Source organism: Amborella trichopoda, chromosome 11 (genome assembly GCF_054954075.1).
Source record: "Amborella trichopoda isolate Santa Cruz 75 chromosome 11, AtrichopodaSantaCruz75HAP2 v2.0, whole genome shotgun sequence".
Lineage (NCBI taxonomy): Eukaryota > Viridiplantae > Streptophyta > Magnoliopsida > Amborellales > Amborellaceae > Amborella > Amborella trichopoda.
Window position 1 is genome coordinate 36,285,365 of NC_142346.1, and position 24,882 is coordinate 36,310,246.

A 24,882-nucleotide genomic window follows, 5' to 3' on the forward strand; every position below is an offset into this window, starting at 1 on the left:
ATCTCCACCATCAATCGGATGGTTTTTCAATATTAAAATTACTTTTTTCGATAATATTAAATCGACCTTTTTCTATAGATTATTGAGGTCCATCCGTAGTTATACATTATAAACGTTTTCTGACAACATTAAAACTACGTTTTTCGATGAATTTTTTAGGTGCATCCGTACTTATACATTGTAAGGCGTCTTTACATAAACTTTGTCCCTTAGAGGGAGAAGACGAGAGTAAACTTATTCATTTAGAGAGAGAAGACGAGAGTGGGTGGCCATTTCCTTTGGAGCCAGGAGAGAGAGAGAGAGAAGTGGCGTAGGAGAAAGAAATGCAGAGGGAGAGAAAGAGGTGGATGCAGAGAAAGAAATAGAGGGCAGGAGGTGACCACGGATCTCTCAAAGGAGCACAGAAGGGCAGATAGGGTTTTTCAGAATGGTGCTGTCTTCTTGAAGCAGATGATGGGTTGAATCAGGTTTAGGGAAAAACACTTTGTTCTATGTTAATTTGGGGATTTTTGAGTTATGTTAAATTTGGGGATTTTTTATGTGATTTGAAAGTTCTGTATCAGATTGTCCTCTATTTTCCCCTAAAGTACATACAACCGCAATTAGTTCACAGCAAAAACTCACTGAAAACCATTTTTCCCTAAAATACATGCATATTTTCACCTAAAATACATTTTCGTATTTTCAAACACAAAAACGCATACAACTGCCATTAGTTCATAGCAAAAACTCAATGAAAACTACCATGAATTCTTGCACATCGAATCCTCTCTCTTCTTGCCAGTTTTCCCTATCTGACAATTTCTAGGGTTTCCACTCCATTGCTCTCACCCACCTGAAAAAATGGCGCTCAAAACTACCAGGATTGGCTCTTCTGTTGTAATTAGGGTTTATTTGAGCTCTTTGAATCTAACTTCCCATAGTTTCAGCTCTTCTTTTCTTTCTTACCCTAATTCTGAGGATTTAACATCGAAGGAAGACCTCATCAAATCTCTCTGTAAATCTGACATGGTTGATGAGGCTCTCGAGCTCTTCAAAGAAGTGGCTTCGGAGGTAACCCCAAAACCTTCTATTTCAACCTGTAATTATGTTCTGGCTACTCTAGTTAGGGTTAACAAATTCCAAGCTACATTATCTACTTATGATCTCATAAACCAGTCTCGAATTGTTCCTGATCTTGTTACTCTGAACATTATGATGAATTTTTATTGTGAAACCCATCAAATTGATCGTGCTTTTCAGGTTTTAGACCAGATTCAAGCCTTTAATTATGCACCCACTGTTGTTACTTATAATACTTTGATTAAGGGTCTTTGTAAGAGCAAAATGGTTAGTGCAGCTTTGAGAATTTTGCAGAAAATGGGAATGGAAGGGCCCTTTCCAAATGATCGAACTTATTCAATTGTCATTGATGGTCTTTGTAACTCTTCGAGATCAGAATTGTGTTTGGGTTTGATTGGGGAAATGTTGCAGAAGGGGTTGAATCCCACCGTTGTTACTTACAACACCATTCTAGCTGGCTTGTGCAAAGATGGAAAAATTAGAGCTGCTAAAAAGCTCTATAAAGAGATGAAAAATCAAGGAATTAGGTCAAATTTGCTCACCTACACTGCACTTATTGATGGGTTGTGCAAGGAAGGCTCATTAGATGAGGCCAAGAAGTTGTTTTACGAGATGTCGGAGAAGAATATATCTCCAAGTGTTGTTACATACTCTGCCTTGGTACATGGGTTGTGCGCTAAAGGGCAGTGGCGAGATGCCACGATGATTCTCCATGAGATGCTTGATAGGGGACTAAGCCCTAATGTTATTACATACACGGGAGTGTTGGGTGGATTATGTAAGGAAGGTAGGCTCCCTCAAGCTTTGAGATTGTTAGATTCCATGTTTCAAAAGGGCATAGAGCCTAATGCCGTGACATATACTACTTTGATCGATGGTCTCTGTAAAGGTGGGCGTTTGGATGATGCCATGCGAACCTTTCGTCTCATGGAAGAGAGGGGACATGGGTCTAATTTGGTGGCTTATAGCGTGTTAATTGATGGTTTTTGTAAGATTGGAAAGATAGAGGAAGCCATGGAGCTTTTTAGAGAGCTTGTTGCTAAGGGATCCAGACCTCATGTGATTATTTATAACACCTTGATGGATGGATACATCAAAATGGGGCAGCTCGAAGTTGCTCAAAGACTCTTTGATGAGATGAAAGAACAAAACGAGGAGCCTAATGTTACGAGTTATACTGTGTTGATGAATGGGTTTTGCAAAGCAGGTGCTTTGGAGAAGGTCATGGACTTGTTTGAGGAAATGACAAAGCAAGGGAAAAAACCGAATGTTATCACTTATAATACACTCATAAATGGGTTGTGTAAAGCGGGCAAGTTTCAAGATGCAAAAGGAATGCTTTCTGAAATGTGTGAGAGAGGGATTGAGGCTGATGTGGTGACATATTCATCAATTATAAATGGCTTACGCAAGAAACAACAATTGAATGAGGCCAGGGAAAGTTTTGCTTATGTGGTGGAGAAAGGGATCCATCCAAACATTGTCACTTACAATAGTAATTTGCAAGAGCTTTGTGTGAAAGGTGAGATTGAAGAGGCGCTCAAGTTACTCCATGAAATTAATGTGAGTGATATTGCACCATCTGCTTATACAATCTCTCTGTTCCTTGAATGTGTTCATAAATCTGGATATTTTGAGAAGGCCTCAGAATTGATTTCAGTGTTGGCTAGTAAACGACAGAAAGATGGTACCCACTCTGATGTTGAACTATTGGACATTCTTTGTAACGAGTTCAATTTACCCAACCAAAAGTCTTGATTGCTTCCCCCAGCATGATACTGTAACATTTTTGTTGTAAATTCTTGGTAATTTTTACTGTGATTGGTCAAAAGGTAGAGCTCATTGTATTTTAGAACCTGTCATGATTTATTCATTTTGTACAGAAGTTACAGGGTTCTTTCAAAGAGTTCCATATTTGGCATCTTTCCTGTTAAGATTTCTGTAGAGAGGAATTGCATATTATTTTGGGAAATTGTATCAATGTTACTCTTTATTAAACTATTTCAGAGGTTCTGACAATTTGTTTTATGATTGAAAGATATGTGTATGCAGTATTCCATAGATTAGATTCAAATGTATTGTACATATGTAGCTTGTTCATAGGCTTTCGAGCTAAAAATGTAAATGCATGCGCCCTAAAGTAAAAGGTAACTGTTGAAAGCCGTAATGAAAGCATAAACATATCGCATTGTTAGATGTGTACTGTCTGATTGTCAACTTCCCAGTGTCATTCTGGTTCAGGAAGCCTTACATAGACTCTTCACATGTACTAAGCTTCCTTCCTTCTGTCTTTGAAAATACCTTATCTTAAATACCACCAGATCTTAACTGTATTATTCTGGCGTTATTTGTACATGTTTCATTTAATATTTTGTATGTCTATAGGGTAGATTGCCTTAAGACTGTAAAATGCTTCAATCGCATGCTTAGAATTCTGAGGGTATATGTTCACTTCTATTTTGTGCACCTCTCTGCTATGAAAGATTAGAAATTATTGTTACTCGGCCCTAGCCTGAGGTGAGTTACTTGGGGGTTCACTTGGACTCGCTTGAAAAAAAAAGCTGTTGAAAAAAAAAAAGGAGCAAAAATAGTATAGTTTCAATGAAACCAAGAACAATCTAAAAAGTTCAAATTATCTTAACAAAAATTACAAAATATGGATTAAGAAAAAGAATGATTTATAGTTGGGGATAGTTTAAAAAATCCAAAAAAAAGAAAGAAAAAAGATATATGGCAAAAAAAGAACTAACTGATCTTTGACTAGAACATCCAAATTAAATATATACATCTATCCCATATATTTATATATCTTTTTGTATTTTTGTTCTATTTTTTAATATGACACGAGTTATCCTGGGTAACTTGGCTCACCAAGGGGATGACCACTTGGCTGACTTGCGAAAGCTGCCTTCAACTTCAGGCATTTCATGCTTCCACCATCAAAATCCTCTCAGTGGAGATATTCTTGTTTAGTCCCCACATCAGTATAATTGCTGCATTTCAGGTGCATATTTAGGTTTGTGCATTCTGGCGTTTGTTAAGAGAGAAAGAGAGAGAGTTGACTAAACATATCGTAAGCGGACAAGAAAATCTCAACTCTGATATTTCAGTGTTCCTATGATGCATCCTGAGGAAGAGATGCATCCTCCATACTGATACCAGATTCAAGAGTTTCTTTTCACAATATGTTTAATTAACTTTCCCTCTCTCTCTCTATCGCTCATGACAGCAGGTTAGATATTGGTGTGTAATGAAAATAGCAGGAGCTCTTTAGTATCTATTATTTATCAAAGGGTGGTTTTCCTGGATATTCAATTTTTAACGCATCGTATGGGCAAACATAGAGTTAAGAATAAAGTGAAAATAAAGAAATTGAAGATACAGTGATGCCAATTTGAGAAAAAAGAAAAAAAAGTTACACAAGTGAATTCAAAAAAGAAAAGAAAAACAATATTAATAGAAATGACTACATTGACAACTATATTTGATTTTGAGCCCATATCTAATGCGGTCCGTATTTCAAGCTCCATGAGGAATCTAGCTTCCTTAACAGAAATGGAATGGAAGTTGATGTTGAAAGTAAAACATATACCAATATATAGAAGGGAAAATTTATTATTTAAGGTTGTATGCTTACAATATAGAAGACGGTGCACATAAAAAATCCACTAGAATAAGTGTTCCAAAGTTAAAAAACCTTTCAGTTGATAATCTCGACCTCAAGATGTATTGAGATAAAAATAAAATAAAAATTCAAGTCATAAGAATGGTGCATCTTGTAATAAGTTATCTCGACCTTCTATTCAAAATTTTCAAATGTTTATAGATCTATTTGATCCCTGTATTTTTGGATTTTTTAATTTCATAATTAGGATTGAACACGAATTTCGAACGACCATAAGGTTTCCAACACCACAATTATATCATCTGGCAAAATTTAGAGGTGTGCCTTACTTGAAATGTATAAGGTGGGCACCTTATACAAACCTCACCCTTTATAGAAAATGCAACTTGGAGATAAAAGGAAAAAGAAAATTTAGCATGGCATAAAAGAAAAAAAAATTGGAATGAAAGGAATGAAACCCAATACGGAAATCAAAGAAACAACTGGACGGAATCTTCCATGTTCTTCTTTTCAACTTCTTTTAGTTTCTTCTTATTCCTTGTTTGGTATTGTTTTCCAAGTATTCGATGTTCCAACTCTTTTTTTTCATGAGTACTTATTTGTTAATGTTTAGGGAAGTTTAGGCTAGTATGCCCAATAACTTGTGGAACTCATCTAGTTTTAATATTCTGATGGGAGATTGATTTTGACTTCTATAATCCTAACTGTAGAGCTTGTATGGTTATACACCCTTGTCAATTATGTGTTATTATTCGTGAGTTTTAAAATCCTTACTGTGGTGCATATATGCTTGCTTAGTTTTCTAAATAGTGTGTTCTCGTTCATGAGTAACTGTGGAGCTTATATGACTGTGAGGACTAGTGAAGTATGCTTATTTTTCTATATATTTTTTTGCTGATAATTTTGCTATAAACATGTCTGTGACTTTAATTTGTTTTTGTTTTTAGTTATAAGTGTTTCAATTTCTGTTTTTTTTCCTTCCCTATCTCTCCCTTTGAACTTATGCAGGCTGTCTATATCATCGGTAACTGATAGGAGACTCACTGTACCACAGTTAATTTATAAATTTTTTTACGTTTTATTTCTTTGCCCTCTTTTTTGCATGTAACAGTCTCACTAGTCTGTTAGGACATAAGTCCTTTTATTGTGAGACATATGGCCATATCAAGCCTTCTCTCACATCGTTCCACTCCTGCTCTCACCGAGACATGTTCTTTATATTTTAAATTTTTTATGTTGTTCATATCTTTCACTCTGTTTGATTTTTGCATAATATGTCACTTTCTGTCTCTCTAGAATAAATGAATCCATGTTTGATGCTTCTAAGAGTTATCATCATAACCCATCTTTGAAGGGGCGGGAATCTCTCTTTCTCTCTCTCTCTCTCTCTCTCTCTCTCTCTCTCTATCTTTGTCTCTGTTCCTTATTTCTTGCTAATGTTTTCCTGGCTCTGCAACTGTCCATAGCAACCTATTTGAGTTCTGGTGGTTGGTGCTGCAACCTATTGGGTTCTTTGCTTTATGGGTTTTGCTGATGAGCTTTGAAAGATCTATGGGTTTTTTCTGAAATTTGATGCAGTTTTGTTGAATGTCCAGCCATGTATTTATATATGTATATATGCGTGTTGCTGGTTGTGTACATATAGATGTACATGGATATATATGGAGGCATTTATGTGTATATCTATATATGCCTGTTGCATGTTTGAATTCTGTGAATTCATGTAAAATGTGCGCAAATACATGTGTTTGTGACCACTATTGCAGAAATTCAGGCATCTGTTTCTTGTACTACTTGCACAACAAAACCCAAGACCAAGAACCACTCACATATACTTCAAATCAGAGTAATAAAACCGTGATATATACAGAGTGGAGAGAGACAAAAACCAGAAGAAAAGGCAAAGCTGATTTGTTAGAGGAGGGGGATAGGAAGTGAAGCTACATTTGGCATCTCTCTCATTGGGTTTTATCTGCGTAGTGATGCAAGTTTTTTAGATGTGTATGTTAAAGTCACCACAGTAGCATCTTTGATGCTTCCTGCCTTTTTTTTGTGTTTCAAAACAAGTAGTGTTGCCAAATGAATGGCATGCAATGACCAGTGTAACACTATATTATTGTAAAACCCATAGAAACAGTACATGTAGATATACATTCAATATGTTTTGCAAACAGGAGACGTGGCTGAAAATGTTTGGCTTCAGAATTTTTTGTGGCTTCAGTACATGTAGGTATACATTCTAGCCAATTTCTCTCTCTCTCTCTCTCTAAGCCTTCTTTTACTGCTATGATGTTTTCTTTTTCTCAAACTAGTAAAATAGAGCTTGTCCTCTTCCTTTTATCAATACAATCACCATGAAATTGAAAACTTGCTACTAACAGTTTTCTCTCTCTTTGTTAAAGATAAAATGGCCATCGTCCTCTTAGCTCGTATTGCCATAGAGTACAACAATTGGACTTATACTATAAAAATTTGAAATTGTGTTTTCTGGTTTCCATACTGTTTCTATTCTTAACAGATTTCTCCACTTTAGGCCATTGGATTAGTTCCACCTCTGATGCCTTCTGGTTGGAAACCTGGTATGCCTATTGGGATTGGTGATATTGCCATTGTTCCACCTGGTTGGAAGCCTGGTGACCCTGTTCCTTTGCCCCCTGTTGTGGATGTACCAGTGGGTTGGAAACCAGGAGATGCAGTTGTTCTTCCTAAGCCTGCTAAAGAAGCTGTTCCAATGGTTCAGAAGCCGATAGTTAGCAATGCCCCAGAGCCTATCCAAGTCAACTTTGTGCAGCTCGATATCAATCCAGATCAGGATGATTATAGTAGCGAGTATAGTAATGATGTGGGTTGCTCTGAGGAGGATGATGAAGAACGAGAATTGGGTGTGAGGATTTCTGTGGGTTGATCTGATGTGGTTGTTAGAAAGTGGGATTTTGATGGAGAATTGGGTTTTGGATCTGGGATAGAAACAATAAGAAATCTGGTGTATTAATAATAATACACATTTCAAATTCCTGACATCAATTTGTGCATTGTGGAGTATTTGGCTGATAAGGGTGTATGTTTCAAATTTTTCTTTTTAAATTACTTAATCTCCTCTTCCCCCTGGTCTATCCCCAACAGACCACAGCAGCGAGCCTCAGGGTTCTGGAGATCTATCCTCCACTCCTTGCCTTCTTTCAAAGACCACATCCTCCTCCATCCGAGGGATGGATCCATGTTTCGTTTCTGGCTAGACCCATGGATATCTCTTGCTCCTCTCTTTATGGTGTCTCCTTCTCTTTCGCCTGGCAAGAGCACCTTTTGCTTCTATCCAGTGTCTCTTCCCTTCCAAGAACGGTTCAAGAGTCTGGGACCCCGACCTCCGGCGCTTGCTTCGCGATTCAGAAGTTCCCGCCTTTCAGGAGTTATCCTTTCTGATCACCTCTTTCCCACCTCTACTAAGTGGGGCAGACCGCCTCTGCTGGGTCCCGTCTCCTTCCGGGACCTTCACTATGGTATCTCTACCACTCTCTCGCCAATCCTCTCCCAAGGACCCCTCCCTGCCAGGCCACTATCCCACGAATGTGGTTCAGTTTTATACCACTCAGGATCCAATTCTTCCTACGGCTGGCCCTGTGGGGTAAGGTCCTTATTGTTGACCAGCTCCAAGCTAGAGGTATCCAAATTCCTAATCGGCGTGTGATGTGTCTCAAGGCAGAGGAAACCAATGATCGCCTCTTCCTCCACTGCCCTTTTGTGGCCGATATTTGGAAATTCGCCCTCTCTTTCCAATTGTCTGGGTGACCCTAGGTGGTGGCATTTTTAGAGACTCCGAGGGTCTCACCCTCTTTGCCTTGTCCCTTTCCATTGGGAGAACTGATTCTACTGAGGCTGAGGCTCGAGCACTTCTAGAAGGCCTTAAATGCCTTAACTGCTCTTGGGGTCACCTCCTTGTAATAGATGGGACTCCCAGAATAATATCTTTGGCTTCGGGGGTTGCCCAACTTCCTTGGAGACTTTGGCATGTTTTTGACGAGATTTATGATCATTGCAGGGGTATGCGGATCTCCTGGACTCATATCTAGAGGGAGGCAAACCAGGTCGCAGATGATCTTGCCAAATAGGGAGCTGCTTCTGATCTTATCTCGGGTTAATTGGGCTCTGGTTTAACTGCCCACTGTTTTCGGGCATTTGTTTTAGCCCTACTGCGTCAGGTGGTTTTGTTTTACTTTATTTCGTCTTGTGACTTTTCACGTGCTCCGGTGACATTTTGTACTTTGACCCTCTTGGTCTTTTTGTATTTCTTCTATCCTTTAATACAAAGTCAACATTAAAAAAAAAAAAAAAACTTAATCTTGTCAGAAGGCATCCCAAATGCCTATTTGGGAATTCTGATTGAGTATGACGGGGGATTTTATATCTTCACTTCCTTTCATGCTTGTGGCCCACTCCATGAAGGTTTCTTAGGAGGCCACCTCAAGTAGTAAGATTGAGGGTTTGAATGTCAGTGAAATTTCCACACATGCAATTTTTGGATGATTAAGTTGTTTTCTTTAACAATTGTTTCTTATGGCTACTTTTTTTTTTTGGGGTCCCCTGTTTCTACTCTGGTTCTAATGCATGATAGTGGACCTCTCTCTCTCTCTCTCTCTCTCTCCCCCTTGTTCCTTTTTTGACGGGATGCTCTGTCTTGTATAGATCTTACTTCTAAGTTATCTGATATCTGATGCAGTGGTTTTGATTGCCTCTCCCTCTCTCTATCCGATTGCATCTTTCGTGTGTGTTTTCCCTTATTATTATTTTTTGTTTGATTGGTCCCCTGTTTCTACTCTGTTAATGAATGTTAGTTGTTAATGGGTGATCTCTCCCCCCCTTTTGTTCCATGTTTTTTGACAGGATGCTCTCTCTGTATAGTTCTTACTTCTAAGTTGTCTGATGCATTAGTTTGACTTCCTCTCTCTCTCTATCAGATTGCCTCCCATTAACTCTCACCCAGAAAATCATGTAGCTGCAACGCAAATCCATTTCACATAATTTGATGAAAAAAAATGCTAAAAAATTAAACAAACTAACATTGTGAGATGAGCAATCCTAGCTCTCTTCAGACGGCTGCGAAGTGGGGTGACATATATAACTCATATATAGATGGGGTCCCATACAATGCTTCGCATTATCGAGTATGGTCGATGGGCATGACTTGTAACATGCTGTTCTTGTTATACAACAGTAAGGTTGGCAATCCAAATTTCCCTGCCTCACGGCACAGGGGCGAGCAGCTCTTCAAACGCCTCTGTGGTTTTGTACATGCATTCCTTGGGACTTTCGAGTTCTCCATTGAAATTAGGGTTTATCATTCTCTCTTTAAATCAGTAGCTTGGTTTCCATTTCATATTTCTTATTGTAAACGAAAAATCCGGCTTTCCTTTTTTCTCTTCCCTCTGAAAACCAAAATCTAGCCTGTTTTTTTTTTGAGGTTTGAGGCTTTTTAATCTTCTGGTCTGAACACTTAATACCTGTGAATTATCAGCTTGAAATGCTTCGCTTAACTGGTGCTCGAGACGCCTGCTCGTTAACATGGAGGTCTTTGAAGAGCTCTCGTCGCTTCCTTCCTCTCTCTAACTCTATTCCCACTGTATGTCTTTTGGTTTTATTGTTATCTTGTTGTCTTTCAATTTTCTTACTGAATTCTTGAATGGATTGACGCATTATTCTTCTGCACAGGCCTCAAAAACTTGCAACTCTTCGTCCATCTTTAAGAGCTTAATATCTAATAAAGGTGTTCTTTTACTCTTTTTAGGATTTTTGTAAAGTGAGTGTCCAGATCTTTGGGGTTCTCTGAAACAAAATTTGATTTCTCTTGAGCTTTCTTGGGTGTTTCAGTGAATTGGAGAAATGGGTTTCTTAGTGAGTTGCTATCAAATAGAGGGAGATTTTCAATTCGATCCGATCATGCCACTGGTGGGCACCTCTTTGTGGTTTGTATTGTCTTCAATTTTCTTCTCTTTGCTTTCTCTGGATGGAGAATAGAGAGTGTTTGTGGTTTGCATCTGTTTTATAGGGTCGAGATTGATGGCTTCGAGAGACGTCTATGAAGTGCTTGGAGTCGGCAAGAATGCAACAGATTCATAAATAAAAAATGCTTGCTATGCGGTATGGCACTATAGAGGGTTCAAATTAGAGCAATTTTTCTTTTGGGTTCTCATGTATAGTTGTGGTTCAACTTGTGTTTATGTACTTTTGGATAGTTTTTAAGGATTGAATTTAGTCCATCCCAATTATCACTTATGAAACAGATTATCATAATCCTGTTATTCAGTTTTCTATGAATTGAAGATAGAAATACAAAGGCACATTTGGATGATTTGTTTAGTTTAAACAAGCAAATTTAGTTGTTGATTTGGTGAGGTGAATTTTGTGACTGGTTACCCTGGAGTTGGCAACTTACTTTTTGGAACAATTAGTGGACAAAGGAACCAATTGTTTTAGCCTGATTCTGATACTAAACAAAGCACTCTGTGTCTGGTGCCTTTTTTTCTTTTCTCGAAAATTGAGATCAAGGAAATAAATGCATGATATGGTGGTACGATTCAAGTTCAATTTGTTGAATAGAGTTCTTTGATTGTTTCATCTTGCATAACTGCCTCAAATTATGTCTTAGATCAGGTCACTTTGTAAATCTCCTGCTCCTACCTCTGCTTAAAAAGGGAGATTTATAATCTTGTGGTTGAATGAGCAGATTCAGATAAGCAAATTGCTTGAAACTGCTATATGTTCAATTTGGATGAAGACTCAATTTGTTAAAATAACTTATCGTGTCTTTTTATAAATCATCTCTTCCATGGATTATTTAGACAATCTGATGAGAAACGCTTTATTGCTCAGTCTTCACTTGTTGTCTGCTTCCGTAGCTTGCAAAAAAGCTTCATCTTGATGCCAATACCGATGATGCTGATTCAGCAATAAAGTTCCAAGAAGTTCAACATGTTTATGAGGCGCTGTTTAGATGTGAAACTGTTAACTTATTCCATTGATGAACAGCATTCCATTTTACATTCCATTTTACATTATTATTGATAACATCCCTTACTATCATTTCTCAATGTTACCTTATCATTAAAATTTGGAAGTCATTGTAAATGTTATTGAGTGTTATTGTAACAGTCGTTTTTAATCTAAATAATAGTCATTTTTAAGTGTAAGGACCATGTTATACACCTAGCCTACTACCTTTATTCAGGCTGTTACTTCCATTGTAGTGGCCACTTTTTAAACCTTGTTGCGATTCAACAAAGTTACAATTTTATATGGTTGAAAACTATAGGTTTTCTATTATTTATCAGTGTTTATTCATGATCGGCAGATTTTTTTTTATCAGAGATTGAGAAATGATTCTGTTACCATTAGTTATTGCATTTGTTGATCATCTAATTCGATGATCCAAAGTTCCGTGCATTTATATATGCTTGTTATATACAATATCTGATATATTATTGACTATGTTCAGGCAATCCTTGGGGGAGCTGTTCCGGTTCCAACTCTTATGGGGGATGTTATTCTTAAGGTCACTTGAACTGTATATAATTGGAATTTTCCTAGTGTGATATTTAGTGGAATGATAAATTGGTGCCTGGTTCTTTAGGTTCCACAAGGTACCCAACCTGGCCAAAAGGTTATTTGCAAAGGGAAAGGTAAGAACTACAGTTAGAGAGCTATGTATTATTTATAGCATCTTCAGTTTTATAATGTAGTGTGTCCAAGATTTCCTTTTTCTGGTTGAGTAATTTTATCTGCTTTTCTTTCCTTTTAGTCATTCCATGTTGGGTTCAGTGGAACTGAACTCTGAATGAATATATATGTTTGAGATTTTATGCAGGAATAAGGAATGGGAGGCCATATCAACGTGGAAAACAATATATTCATTTTAATAACAAAGTTTCAACGTAAGTATCCCAATGGCCAGACTGGTTTCAATGAATGCTCATTCTCTTTGTTATAGGTCCTTGAGGCGTAAGCTCAATCTCTCTAATCACTTTTATGTAGTGTGAATCCTAGTCTTTCATTTAGGGATTTGGGCATGCTTTGCTTTTTTTCTCCCTTTTGATTTTACTTCTCCCAGTTTTGTATCGTGTCATTGTATCTCACGGTTTATGAAAACTGCATATGGCTTCTACTGATCAGGAGGCATAAGAAACATTGTATGCTCCAATTATCAAATTGAGAGAGAACTTTTTGTAGCAGTAACTTTCTTGGATTAGTGGTCTTTGCATTGTCCCTCTTGAAAAATTTTCTTTTTGGTAGGCTAAAATTGTATTCATTTGATAAAACACAAGTATAGATAAGTGTATTGACCTAACTTTACTTTGCATTGCATTTTCCATATGAGCTAAAAAGGTGGTGCCCATGGAGGTTATTTTCACACAGTAATAACAGGTGTAAACTGGATTCAAATGTGCTCGATATAAGTTCCTTGTTAGTGGCATGAATTCTATTGATTCTCTATTTGTCGAACCTGCCATGCTTTGCAGGCCCATGTGTTGACATAAATCAACTTGTTTTCTCCAATATATTGTAAGGGAAAGCTTTCTATACTTCACCTACTGTATATATGTTATATATTTACCCCCATCTAGCCATTTAAATTGGATCAAGTGAGCTACTAATTGTTTGATTTAGATCCAACGTCTCAGAGTATTTCATTTTGATTTTCTTTTTTACAAATCATATGAATATGAAATTTTATACGTGACATCATCTCAATGGAGCACAGTTAAAAAAATATTCTTGATACAATAAAATGGCCAAAATACCTTAAGACTTTCAGGAGTATTTTGATCATTTTATTTTATCAAGGGAATATTTCATATATTTTTTGCTGGTGCAAGTTCGAGATAGGAGTGGATGTCCAAAATTTGGTGTCAAGGTGTTTTGTAGAAAAAAATTAAAAAATAAAACATTGTAGAAACTTGACATTGTGAACAGGTCCATCTCAACCATCAGTTCAGACGGCTGGATAGGAGGAAGTATATAACTTATATACAGCAAGGGAAGTATAGAAAGCTTTCCCATGTTATAAAGCCCCGTTTTGATGCATCTTCTGTAGCAATTTGTTTTTTGGCTTACTATCATTAATAAATTGGTATGCTCCAATTTATGGGCCAGCTTACTTTTCCTGGAAGCCCGCTTGTGCCCAAAAATGCGACCAAGATGTCCCTATGGATACAAGAAAAAAGTTGTTTCCTCTATTCCTTAAAAAGAGAAGCTTCTTGATATGATTATGACCATTTAGGACCACGAATTTTCAAGATTACCCATAATGTTGAGCAAAGTTTTTTATTTGATACGACTATTGGTGCCTAAAAAATTCTCTAATGTGATTTTGTGTGGGAATAGTTTCATACCAATTGGTCTTAGTGCATCTTTGCACACCAATTGGCTACTAATTGATGTAAAAATATTCTCACATTTAATCACATGAGAGAATTTTTTCATTTGAAAATGTTTTCTGGAAAACAATTTCACACGAACCAAACGTGGACCTATTTTCTGGCTTTCATATGGGTTTATTATGTGCAGGAATCTGAGTGATAGACAATGTTGTTTGATTGAGGACTTTGTGAAAGAGAAGGGAGAGTGAAAAGGTTGATGTTGCAGCTGGAGCGAACTGGTGATATTTAACTGACATATTTCTGGAGATTATTTAACAATTCAAACCCTTCTCGGTTTGAAAGTTTCTAGACTTTTGTCTTGGTTGTGAGGCTGTAGCATATTAAATATCCCAAGTTTTAATTAAGGTTCATAATATATTGAAACATGAGAGAAAATTTTGATAGTAGCGAGTGTACATATATAACTTTAAATATAGCATATAGTTCCCCTGGTATTCTATTCTATTTGCATGTTTCTCTTCTTTCTTTTTTATTCTTTTTTTATTATAGGGTGTTCTCATGCATAGATAACTTCATTAATTTGTTTAGACAATCAGTGTTAGCACCATGTGGAATTTCATAGACAACATTTGAAAGCTAAACAGAGTCCCTGGCCTCTGAAACTCAAAATGTTAAGATCTGTCTACGTTCTTCTTGTATCTAGCAGGTAGCAACATATCAAGGGTTTGAGGTTTCAAAATTGGAGTTCAGATAATATTTATTTAGGCTTCATTGGATCCTGTGGTGTATTTAGGTTGAAAGCTATGGATATGTAATAAAAAATCAGAAGTGGATATCAAGCTTTTAATGCTTAGGATGTTCGATTAGGTAAAAAAAAATTCACTGACCAAAAAACAAGCTTTGACAGTAGGGATCAGTCTGAACAGTGCACAGGAATCTTGGCCTCAGGAGTATTGAAGGAAGAGAAAGGGGGTGATTAAAAATTGGATTCAAGACTTCAGTGAAGATGGTTATAGATATCATAGTTGTTTTTAGTCTAGTGAAAATATCTTGAGAATTTGCCAGGAATTTCTAACTCCATTGTTGCAAATTTGGTTTCATTATATTATCATTTCTTTTCATTAAAAGAAATCATAGTTTGACAAAATAGTAATTTTACAAAATAAGAAACAAAGTTAATGAGAAGTAGAAGAAAATGGCCAGGGCCTGCTAGAAGGCATCAAATCATTGTTCCATTTTGCTTCTTAATATTAATTTAAAAGAGTTTATCATAAGTTATGAGACAGCATGATTTTTTTTTTTTGAAGCTATTAACTGTAAAATTGCTTTCTATTTCTCATTCTTTTTGAATTTTCTTATTATGTATCCTTTGTTTTCTATTTCTATGTTGAAAAGCATTCTGTAGTACCTATTTGATTTCAAACAGAACCCTAACAGCTCCTCATACCATCTTTCTTGCTGTATTTGAGGAGAGGAATGATACTCCTCGCCCATCCATTATTTTCATCATAAAGTTTTTAAGCAAAACCAAAATTTCAAGTCACTCTTGAGAAACTACCATGTTCAGAAATTCTCTTTTTTTTTTTTTAATTATTCCATGTTGGGAAATTCTCAGGAGTGAGATTAATCAATATGGCTACTATGCATGTTCAGTTAAGGAAATATACGCCATCGTCCTCTCTGAAGATGTCATGATGAAAACGGTTTACAGCAACAGAGTTTGGAAAGTGTTGGCAAACATCAATAATGGAAAGATGATGGAGATTGATGAATGGTCATTCGGATTTGCTCTATCTCCATCGTCCATCGCCATTGCACATGGATGTTGAAGTTGAAAACCGTATCCGATGCACCATTGGTGTATAGTGTGCTGTTCCCTTGTATCTTATTTTTCAATGGCATTACTTCTCCTTCATCCCAAGCATCTGGTGCATTAGGAAAGCAAATTCACAACTCATTCTAGATGAACCTTTGCCTATTTCAGATTCTAAGGAATATTGGGATCACTTTTGTTTTATTTCACCAAAATGCATATAGGTATCAATGCATCTTAACATTTCAATAGGGCTTATGAACTATTTCGGAAATCCCATTCAACTTAAAAACGCATATGGCCTGTTTAGAATACCACTAAATTCTAAGATTGCTAAAAGCTGGCTATCCACCTTATTGTGGAAAATGACAGGCCCCAATGAATTTGCACCAATCCAAGTATAGACTCTCTGAGAATCTCAATCAAGGATTATGGATCCTGCACTGACCAAATCTTAGATTGTATGGTGCCCCAATTTAGCAGCCAAACAGGCCCTAATTCTGGCCTCTATAGGTAAAGAGTGCTGCTTTTTGTGTTTGGCTTGGAACAGTTACATGGTACTTGGTCCCAATCCGAATGAAATCTTCTACCTAGTATCACATAATTGCTTTCATACATTTTTTATGATGGGTGTTTGAGAACGAAAATGTTTTAAGAACCGAAAATGTTTTAAGAACCTAGTATCACATAATTGCTTTCATACATTTGAATGTTTAAGAACCGAAAATATTATATTTTCGGTTTTTCAACAACTAAAAATAGCAATGCCCATTCTCACCTACATTGCTATTTTCGGTTGTTGAATAATTAAAAATATCACATTTTCGGTTGTTGAACATCCTTCATGCTAAACAAGCTTCTGGAGTATGCAGTCCAAAATTGTTAACACCATCACAAAATGAGTTTGAAAATTTCGTACTTTTTTGCATATTGATTACAGTCATTGCTTTTTATTAACACCATCACACCATTTACCTTGTAAAGATCCGTATATAACATCAAGTACAAAAACACAAGATTGACAACATGGAATTCATGCTATTCATTAATTCATCAAAATGACAATTTGATACAAAATACCAAAGTATAATGCATGTAATGAAATAATGATTTACTTCCTAATGGCCTATCGGTTCTCTGCAAGTCCTCATATTATGACCCACTGTGCCACAACATTTGCACTTCAAAGGCCTGGTAATGGACTGTTCAGTCTCAGATGTTTTTCGTTGCTTTTTCGGCCTACCGGGAATGCGCGTCGTATTTGATGGCAACACTGTCCTGTTGAATATACCTGTCAACTTAATATCATCCGGGACAGGCCCAAAGGGAGTTTGAAAGGCCTTTTTAAATTATTCCACTGTGAAATACTAAAGACAGTACATAGTGGGATTCAAATGCATATGGTTAATAGCCGCAATGACATGACTACACGGTATGTCACAGAGTTGTCATTTTCTACAACTGCACGTCCAATGAATTAAACCGACTACGTACTTCTTTCGAAGATAATGGATCTCAAACTGTATGTCCATAGCGGATGTAACTGTGTGTAAAAATCTTGCTTTTATCTGTCGCAAATCGAGTAATTCTTGAGCTTTTGATACTAACATGCCGTTCCAACTATTACCTAAGTTCATCTTCTTTTCAAACCTGTTCATCAACTGTACCTTTAATTCTTCACACATTATAATGATTGGCTTCTCTAGCATATAAAATCCAAGCATTGAATGACTTGGCTATGTTAGAGGTAAGATGATTGTATCATGCTCCTATAAAATAGGCATCTGCCCAAGATTTGGGAGTGATATTCTTAATCCACTCATATGCTTTTGGGTTGGCATACTGTATACCAAATATTATTTTTTCAAACCCACAAATGGTCGCTTTATGGGCAGCCTTCTAAAACAGCATCAGCAATACTTCGGCGTTTGCTGATTTCTTCATAATGCCCTTGAAGTTCTCTCTCATATGTCGCATGCATAAATTTTTGGTTGGTCAATATTGCGGGCTTTAATTTTTATTTTGTCACCCAATCACTACAAGCTAGTGGTTAATCTCCATTGGACCACTACGTGTGTGCACCTTAACTATAGATTTCACTTTAAAGTATGCCATACTGCCAAACCGTAAGCACCGTACTTGCCATGTGTATCCCTCTGACTTGCAACTTGCTCACACTTGGCCCCCTTCACTTTTGTCAAACTTTATGACAAAATTATTGTGAATAACAAAATCAACTCAATGATGCCGGTGCCCAATTTTCAATTGAATCTCGTTACCAACTCCTCTACATGGGCTCTCTAGTGGTTTGATATCCTCCATATCACGCTCTGATACAAGCTCAAGGTTGGGCACCACTTGAATGTTCTCATCTTGATCAAGTAAAGAAGCATTATGCCAACTGTTGACAGAAGATAGAGTGTAAGAAGAACCAACAATCTTTGCATATAAAATATTCAAATAGAGCAAATTAGAGATGACAAAGTAAATGGTAGATATACCTATTCCTTGCAGATGGGCCATCATCAACAGGTTATGCTGTTGGGAATTCCATAGATCCCCGTTCTGGCTCTATTGCAGAGGTAATATATACAACAATACTCGAAGACTCCCCTTCCGACATAAAAGATACATGTATATCATCACTTATATCAATCAATTCAAGCCCACTAGATAGACTTGTGTTGTGGTACATAATAGTTAATTTGTTTGGATCACACAATGTTAACTTACCAAAATGACTTTTTAGTTCCTTCAAGAAACTATTTCCATTATACTTCATAACCTTCAATTTTCCTCCTTTATAAACAATACATTCATTATCTGCATTCGTCTCAAATGAGCCTCTATATCGAAATACCAGTTGCACTCCCTCGGTAACCATCGTCAATACTACTGTATTAAAAGAATAGAAAAATTCGTGTTACACAAAATCAATACAATAAGGAATACAAAAAATTTGGATATATCTAACTAATTTAAGGTTCATAAAATGTGAGTATTGCGTAATATATTAAAATAAGGGTGTGGTTCGTATAGAGCCTAGGCTCTAAACAATCAAATTGGAGCCTACCTTCAAATAGTATCCAGAAATGTGGTTTCAATACTGAAAATCTTTGTGATAGCCTCAAAACATATTTTAATTTTAATTTATAAAGTTTAAAGGCTTCAAAAATAGTGTAGATCGACAGATCTATGAAAACTTGAAAATCTTAAAAATTGACGGTCCAAAAAGTGTTACAAAATACACTATTTCTAAAACCTGAAATCCATTTTTCTCTTATGTCCATGTATCTTGATGTTGAGATGATCAATTTGAATATATTTGAGTATCAAAATAACCTCATCTAGTGAAATTTTTGAGTTTAGGTTGTAGTTTGATTGTTTCGAGCCTCGGCTCTATATAAACTTTTCTTTTAAAATAATGTACTACTAAAAAAAACTCAACTAATCAATAAACAACAAAAAAACAACAAATACTAAAACAAACACAAAACAAACAACAAATTTTAATACAAACAAACAAGTTGAACAATATAGTCAAAATAACAAATACAATATAGTGTACTACTATATGTATCAACATAATACAAACAACAAATATTAATAAGAACAACAAATAATCATACAAATAAACAACTTCAACAATATTTAGCAAATATTATTTATTAATCAACAAAACACAACAAATACTAATACAAAAATACAATATTGTATTAATGGTGACAAAATTAACAAAAATTAATCAACAATATAAGGCAAAAGTAAGAAAGGTGTCAATCACGACCAAATAGGTAGTCAATCTCTTCAACTTTGTGGGATACTATATTGGGGGACATTAAAGTGCGTAGGATATTGTATTGGGGCACACAAATTTTTTTTAACCCTAAATCATCAAAAAAAAAAAAAACTCCTTCAGAATATGAGTAATGTTTTCGCGGGAAAATTTTAGATTATTCAAAAACCGAAAATTGTGAATTTTCGATTCTTGAGCAATCGAAATTGGCCTGTTTTTAGTTGTTGAACAACCCAAAATCTATCCAATTCTGTTGTTCAAAAACCGAAAAAGGGTAAAATGATTTTTTTTTTAGAGTTTCGTTATGAAATGAAAAAAATGGACATTCCAGTAATAACATAAACTATTTGGTAGTTTGGTAATAACAAAAATTATAATGGATATATACGTAATTTTTCCCAAAAAAAGGTTTTTTTATTACAAACCCTTATATGCCTAATTTAATATCTAATGATTGATGACTCGGAGTGCTTGTGATCTTCTTGTACGGTCATACAATTTGTTTTATTTTAGTATGAATCACCCTACAATAATTGATGCACCATGTAAAAATGGTATAGTTTCATCCAGGGAAATGCGTCAATCTAGATCGGCAATTTGTCAATCTAGATTGAATTTGGTGATGGACAATCTTGGATCACACCTTGGAATCGTGAGTTATTTTATTTGTTATCAATTTTTTATCTTTTAAATTTTTTTAAACCAATTCTTCACTAATTCGATCAATCTAGATCGCCGATCTCGGACTGAAAAATGGGTGGACAATCCAAGACCCACTTCCGAGCTTTCAAAGACTGCTCGTACCTAAGTGGCGACCTTGGTCCTTAGCAATCTCATTGCTACCCAACAGTTTCATAAAAAAAAAAAAAAGAAGAAGAAAAATATCATAAAAAATAAAAGGTTCGAAAGTATCCTTCCAACTTTATCGGATTTCTCAAGAGAGAATAGTTTGAAACATGGTAGTAATAAGAGATATAATTGAGATGAGAATTCTTCAATTTTTAACTCCCCACTAATGTCTTGCCTTGCATGTTTAGTTCACGTGAAATTGTTTTATGGAAGACGTTTTCATATGAAAAAAATTCTCAAGTGTGGGAATATTTTTACATCAAGTAGTTCCCAATTAGTGAAAAAATATGCATTAAAACCAATTGGTACAAAATATTCCCGCACTGAACCATATAAGGGAATTTTTACATATAAAAATGTTTTCTAAAAAACAATTTCAAATATAAAAACGGTTCGTTTGCTTGAAATTGTAAAAAAAAATGAGGAAATTCTAAAAAAAAAGGGGAAAATTTTATCAAAATAGACTTCTCAATAATTTACCAAAATAGACTTCTCAAAATAGACTTCTCAATGATATACACCTTTTTCAACTATTTCAAGTATAATATTAAAATACCTATGAATTTTCAATACACCATGTTACTGTATATAAAAAATTTCATACCCTTTCTTTTGAAAAGTTCCCATTTGCTCTTTTCGCACTCTTCATCTCTTAATGGTTAAAAAAATAGCCTATCTACACCTCTTTTTTCGTTTCTTTCTAACACAGTTCTGTATTCTGCCTGTAATCTCCCATCAACAACTCTTTTTTTTTTCTTTTTGCCTTTCCATCTCTTCCTCACTATCTTCAACCATTAAAAGAACTTGGATGTTGCACTCTCTTTTCACACATGCTGGCTTTTTCTTAGCATCATTTTGTCCCTTCCTTTTAAGTATTTGTAGGTTGGGAGTTTTCTCTCCCTTGCTCTGTATCATCAATGAAATGGAAACTCAAGCCCGTGTAATTTTGTGTTTGCACTTCTTTTTTTCATTAATATTAGAAGGTAAAAAAGTAAAAATAATAGTATAAATTTTGACTAGATCAAATCTCTAATCAACATTGATTAGTTCTTACTTTTAATGAGGGATATGAAAATGCACGTTTAGTTCTTCCACTTGTGCTAGAACACAACTGACGGTGACACTCTGTCGGACACTCATGAAACACTAAATGTGTCAAAAAAAAAAAAAAAAAAAACCTGCTATGAATGGTGCCTAGGCGATAAAAACATGCTATGAATAGTGCCTAAGCGATAATAGGTGGCGGGGAAAAGCTTATTTTTCCTCATATAATGACGAAGCATATCTTAAGAGGCACACTCTAAACTTGCCCTTGACTCATATCTAACATATTTGTTTCATGATAGGTTCACAGGACTCAATTAATTTGAACATCTTATATTTTAAGAAAAAAGTTTACATAAGTTTGCAACTTTAAAATGTAGAAGTAAAGATGCACCTCGAACAGCTATTGAAAAATGTTGTTTTGATGTTGAAAAGCCCTCTAATTGATAATCTCGACATTGAAATGTATGGATATGAAAAAAAAAAAAAAAAAAAAAAAAAAAAAAAAAAAAAAAAAAATATATATATATATATATATATATATATATATATATATATATATATATATATATATATATATTACCACAAATAATGCATCTTGCAACACATTATTAAGATCGTCAATTTTCAAGATTTTCATATGTTTAAAGATCTACTTAATTTTAACCATTTTTAGAGTTTAAAATTTTATAATTAGATATAAAAATAGATTTCAAATAATTTTAAGAATTTCTTTACACCAAAGTTACGTGTTATGATAAAATTTAGAAGTGCACCTTCATTGGATTATTTAAGGTTGCAACCTTATAAAAACCACACCCCTATTTTAAAAGCAATTAAGAAATCCATATTGTAACTGAAAAACGAATTTGAAAAGAAGCAAATGACATTTTAATACGAGATTTAAAAATATAATCAAATGAAGAGCCAAGGCCTTATACATGTATTTATGAAGGATGGGGTTTCTATGAGTCAGGTGACTCACATTGTACATATGCGTTCCCTCTCAAATCTATCCTAGACATGGTTTTTTAATCCAAATTTTTAGGTATTCATGATTTAGGCAAAGATGATCATGAATATAAAAAAATAAAAATAAATCAACATTTAAAATGTGATTTTTTAGACACTGTCTATATTTATTTTAGAACGGTGGGTTTTTTAGAACGTCCATGTTAAAAATAGACGCCGGTGAGTCGACAGACTTTTACACCCGCCGACTCTGGAACAACTTTTCTATCACATAATATCCAATCCCTAGTGTTGATTTTTTTCTCTTGATAAAGGGAAAAATAATATATACATTCCCTATCTTGAAAGTTTGATTCATTGTTCCCAACACGGCTCATTCTATGACTTTTTTAAAATGAGCAATGAAATTTTTGAAACGGTGCGGTTTGTATAGAATCAAGGCTCTAAACAATCAAAGTAAAGCACATCTTCAAATAGTATCAAGATATTTGGTTTCAATACTGGAAATCTTTGTGATAGCCTTAAAATATATTTTCATCTTTAATTATAAAATTTTAAGCTTAAAAAATAGTGTAGCTCAAGCAGATCTATGAAAGCTTGAAAATCTTGAAAATTGACGGTAAAAAAAAGCGTTAAAAGATACACTATTTCCAAAACTTGAAATCTATTTTTTTTTTTATATCCATGCATCTTGATACCGAGATTATCAATTTGAGGATATTTAGACATCAAAACAACCAGATGGGCTCTAATTTGATTGTTTAGAGCCTGGGCTCTATATAATGCTATTTCCTTTATGAAATAAAAGCACAATAAAAATTCCTTAAATTAGAAAGCCTAATTAGGAAAGAAAGCAAAAAGGTACACAACGAGAAAGCTGCATTGTTCTCATCTTAGTGACGGCGTTATTGAGAGTCATAACATTATATATCATCACTTCCTAGCTCACCGTTATCCCTCTTTATCATATAATTCTAAGAAAAATGTACATTCATACCCTTAACCGACTGTAAATAGTTGAGAAAAATCTATGCGGTTGGAATGATGAAGATTCTTTAAAGGGATAGAACCGAGGCTTTAAACAATCAAAGTAAAGCACACTTTCAAATAGTATCGAGAAATGTGATTTCAATACTGGAAGTCTACGTGATAGCTTTAAAATATATTTTCATCTTTAATTATAAAATTGAAAGCTTCAAAAATAGTATTGATCGAGCTGATATATGAAAACTTGAAAATCTTGAAAATTGATGGTCCAAAAATGCGTTACAAGATGCACTATTTTCAAAACTTGAAATCCATTTTTTTCTCATGTCCATGCATCTTGATGCCGAGATGATCAATTTGAAGATATTTGAGCATCAAAACAACCTCTTCTAGTGAAAATTTTGAGGCGAGCTCTCATTTTATTGTTTAGGGCCTCGACTATATATACTTTTTCCTTAATAGAGGAGATTTACCTCCTAAATTTTATATTGAAAAGGTTTTATGCTCCCGAGGGAGCATACTGCCTATTTACTCGCTCGGGTAAAATTTAATTTAGGAGTATTTTTTTAGGACCGAAAATTATGGGATGTAACCTCCTCAACTATATGTTAAACGCAACAAGATAATTTTCTAAATGGTGTTCTTTATATGATTAAAAAAAAAGCCTCAAGATTGAATAGAAACTGTCCAATTTTTGAAGGGTGAGATGTAAGTGTTATAAAAATCGAATTTCAATATTTTTTTTCCTTTGAACATAATCATCTAGTATTTTTAGGCGGTTCTTAAAATTTTAGATAAATTCTTTTCCTTTCAAATAAGTTATGTTTGAGGGAGTAAATATACGACATATTCCTATAGGAGCATAGTTTACAAGCTCAATTTTATATTCTACTTCATAGTTCATACTCATTTTTCTCTCTTTTGTCATTTGTTTCCAAAATAATACCCTACTTCGGATTATGCTAAAAAAATTCTAAAAAAAACTTGTCCAAAATTTTCTAATACGTTTCTAGTTGCCTGATTTCATATCCAACGGCTAATACACGCTTCTTGCCACCCAATTTTACATCTAGTGGAGCCCAATTTTACATCTGGCTAAGAATAAGAATAATGGGAGTAACCATGATATTTTCGTGACAAAAGAAAACGGCCTTAATATAAAGTATGTAACAAATTCCCAATAAGAAATCTGCGTTTTTGTTTTTCTCTCTCTTCGTGAAGCATCGCAACCACAAAATCGAAAGAGTCTTAGTTTTATGTAACTTCGTTATAAAGCAGTAAGTATATGCTTCCCGTTGTTTGCGTTCACAGCCGCAAATAAACAAAAAAACGGACGAAAAAGAGCATGAAGAGAGAGAATGGCGAA

At 35.0% G+C, this 24,882-nt stretch overlaps 1 protein-coding gene across 13 annotated transcripts; it reads left to right on the forward strand.

Annotated features, from left to right (window-relative positions):
* The first annotated feature begins 220 nt into the window (after nt 1-220).
* On the forward strand, nt 221-14,549 carry LOC105420851 (uncharacterized). Of its 13 annotated transcripts, none has more exons than XR_016043966.1 (10): nt 221-2,625; nt 10,197-10,301; nt 10,391-10,445; nt 10,550-10,644; nt 10,728-10,819; nt 11,578-11,674; nt 12,174-12,230; nt 12,309-12,357; nt 12,543-12,609; nt 14,243-14,549. XR_016043966.1 is itself a non-coding variant. In XM_088851407.1 (5 exons), exons 1-5 carry the CDS (start codon nt 844-846, stop codon nt 14,301-14,303), a joined length of 2,016 nt encoding a protein of 671 aa, XP_088707533.1. In that variant the 5' UTR covers nt 221-843; the 3' UTR covers nt 14,304-14,549. The 13 variants fall into 13 exon arrangements, 4 of the variants coding, with proteins under 4 accessions (XP_088707533.1, XP_088707534.1, XP_088707532.1 ...); XR_016043962.1 differs by having other exon boundaries at nt 10,550-10,627; XR_016043959.1 differs by having other exon boundaries at nt 10,550-10,819.
* Nucleotides 14,550-24,882: the final 10,333 nt, after the last annotated feature.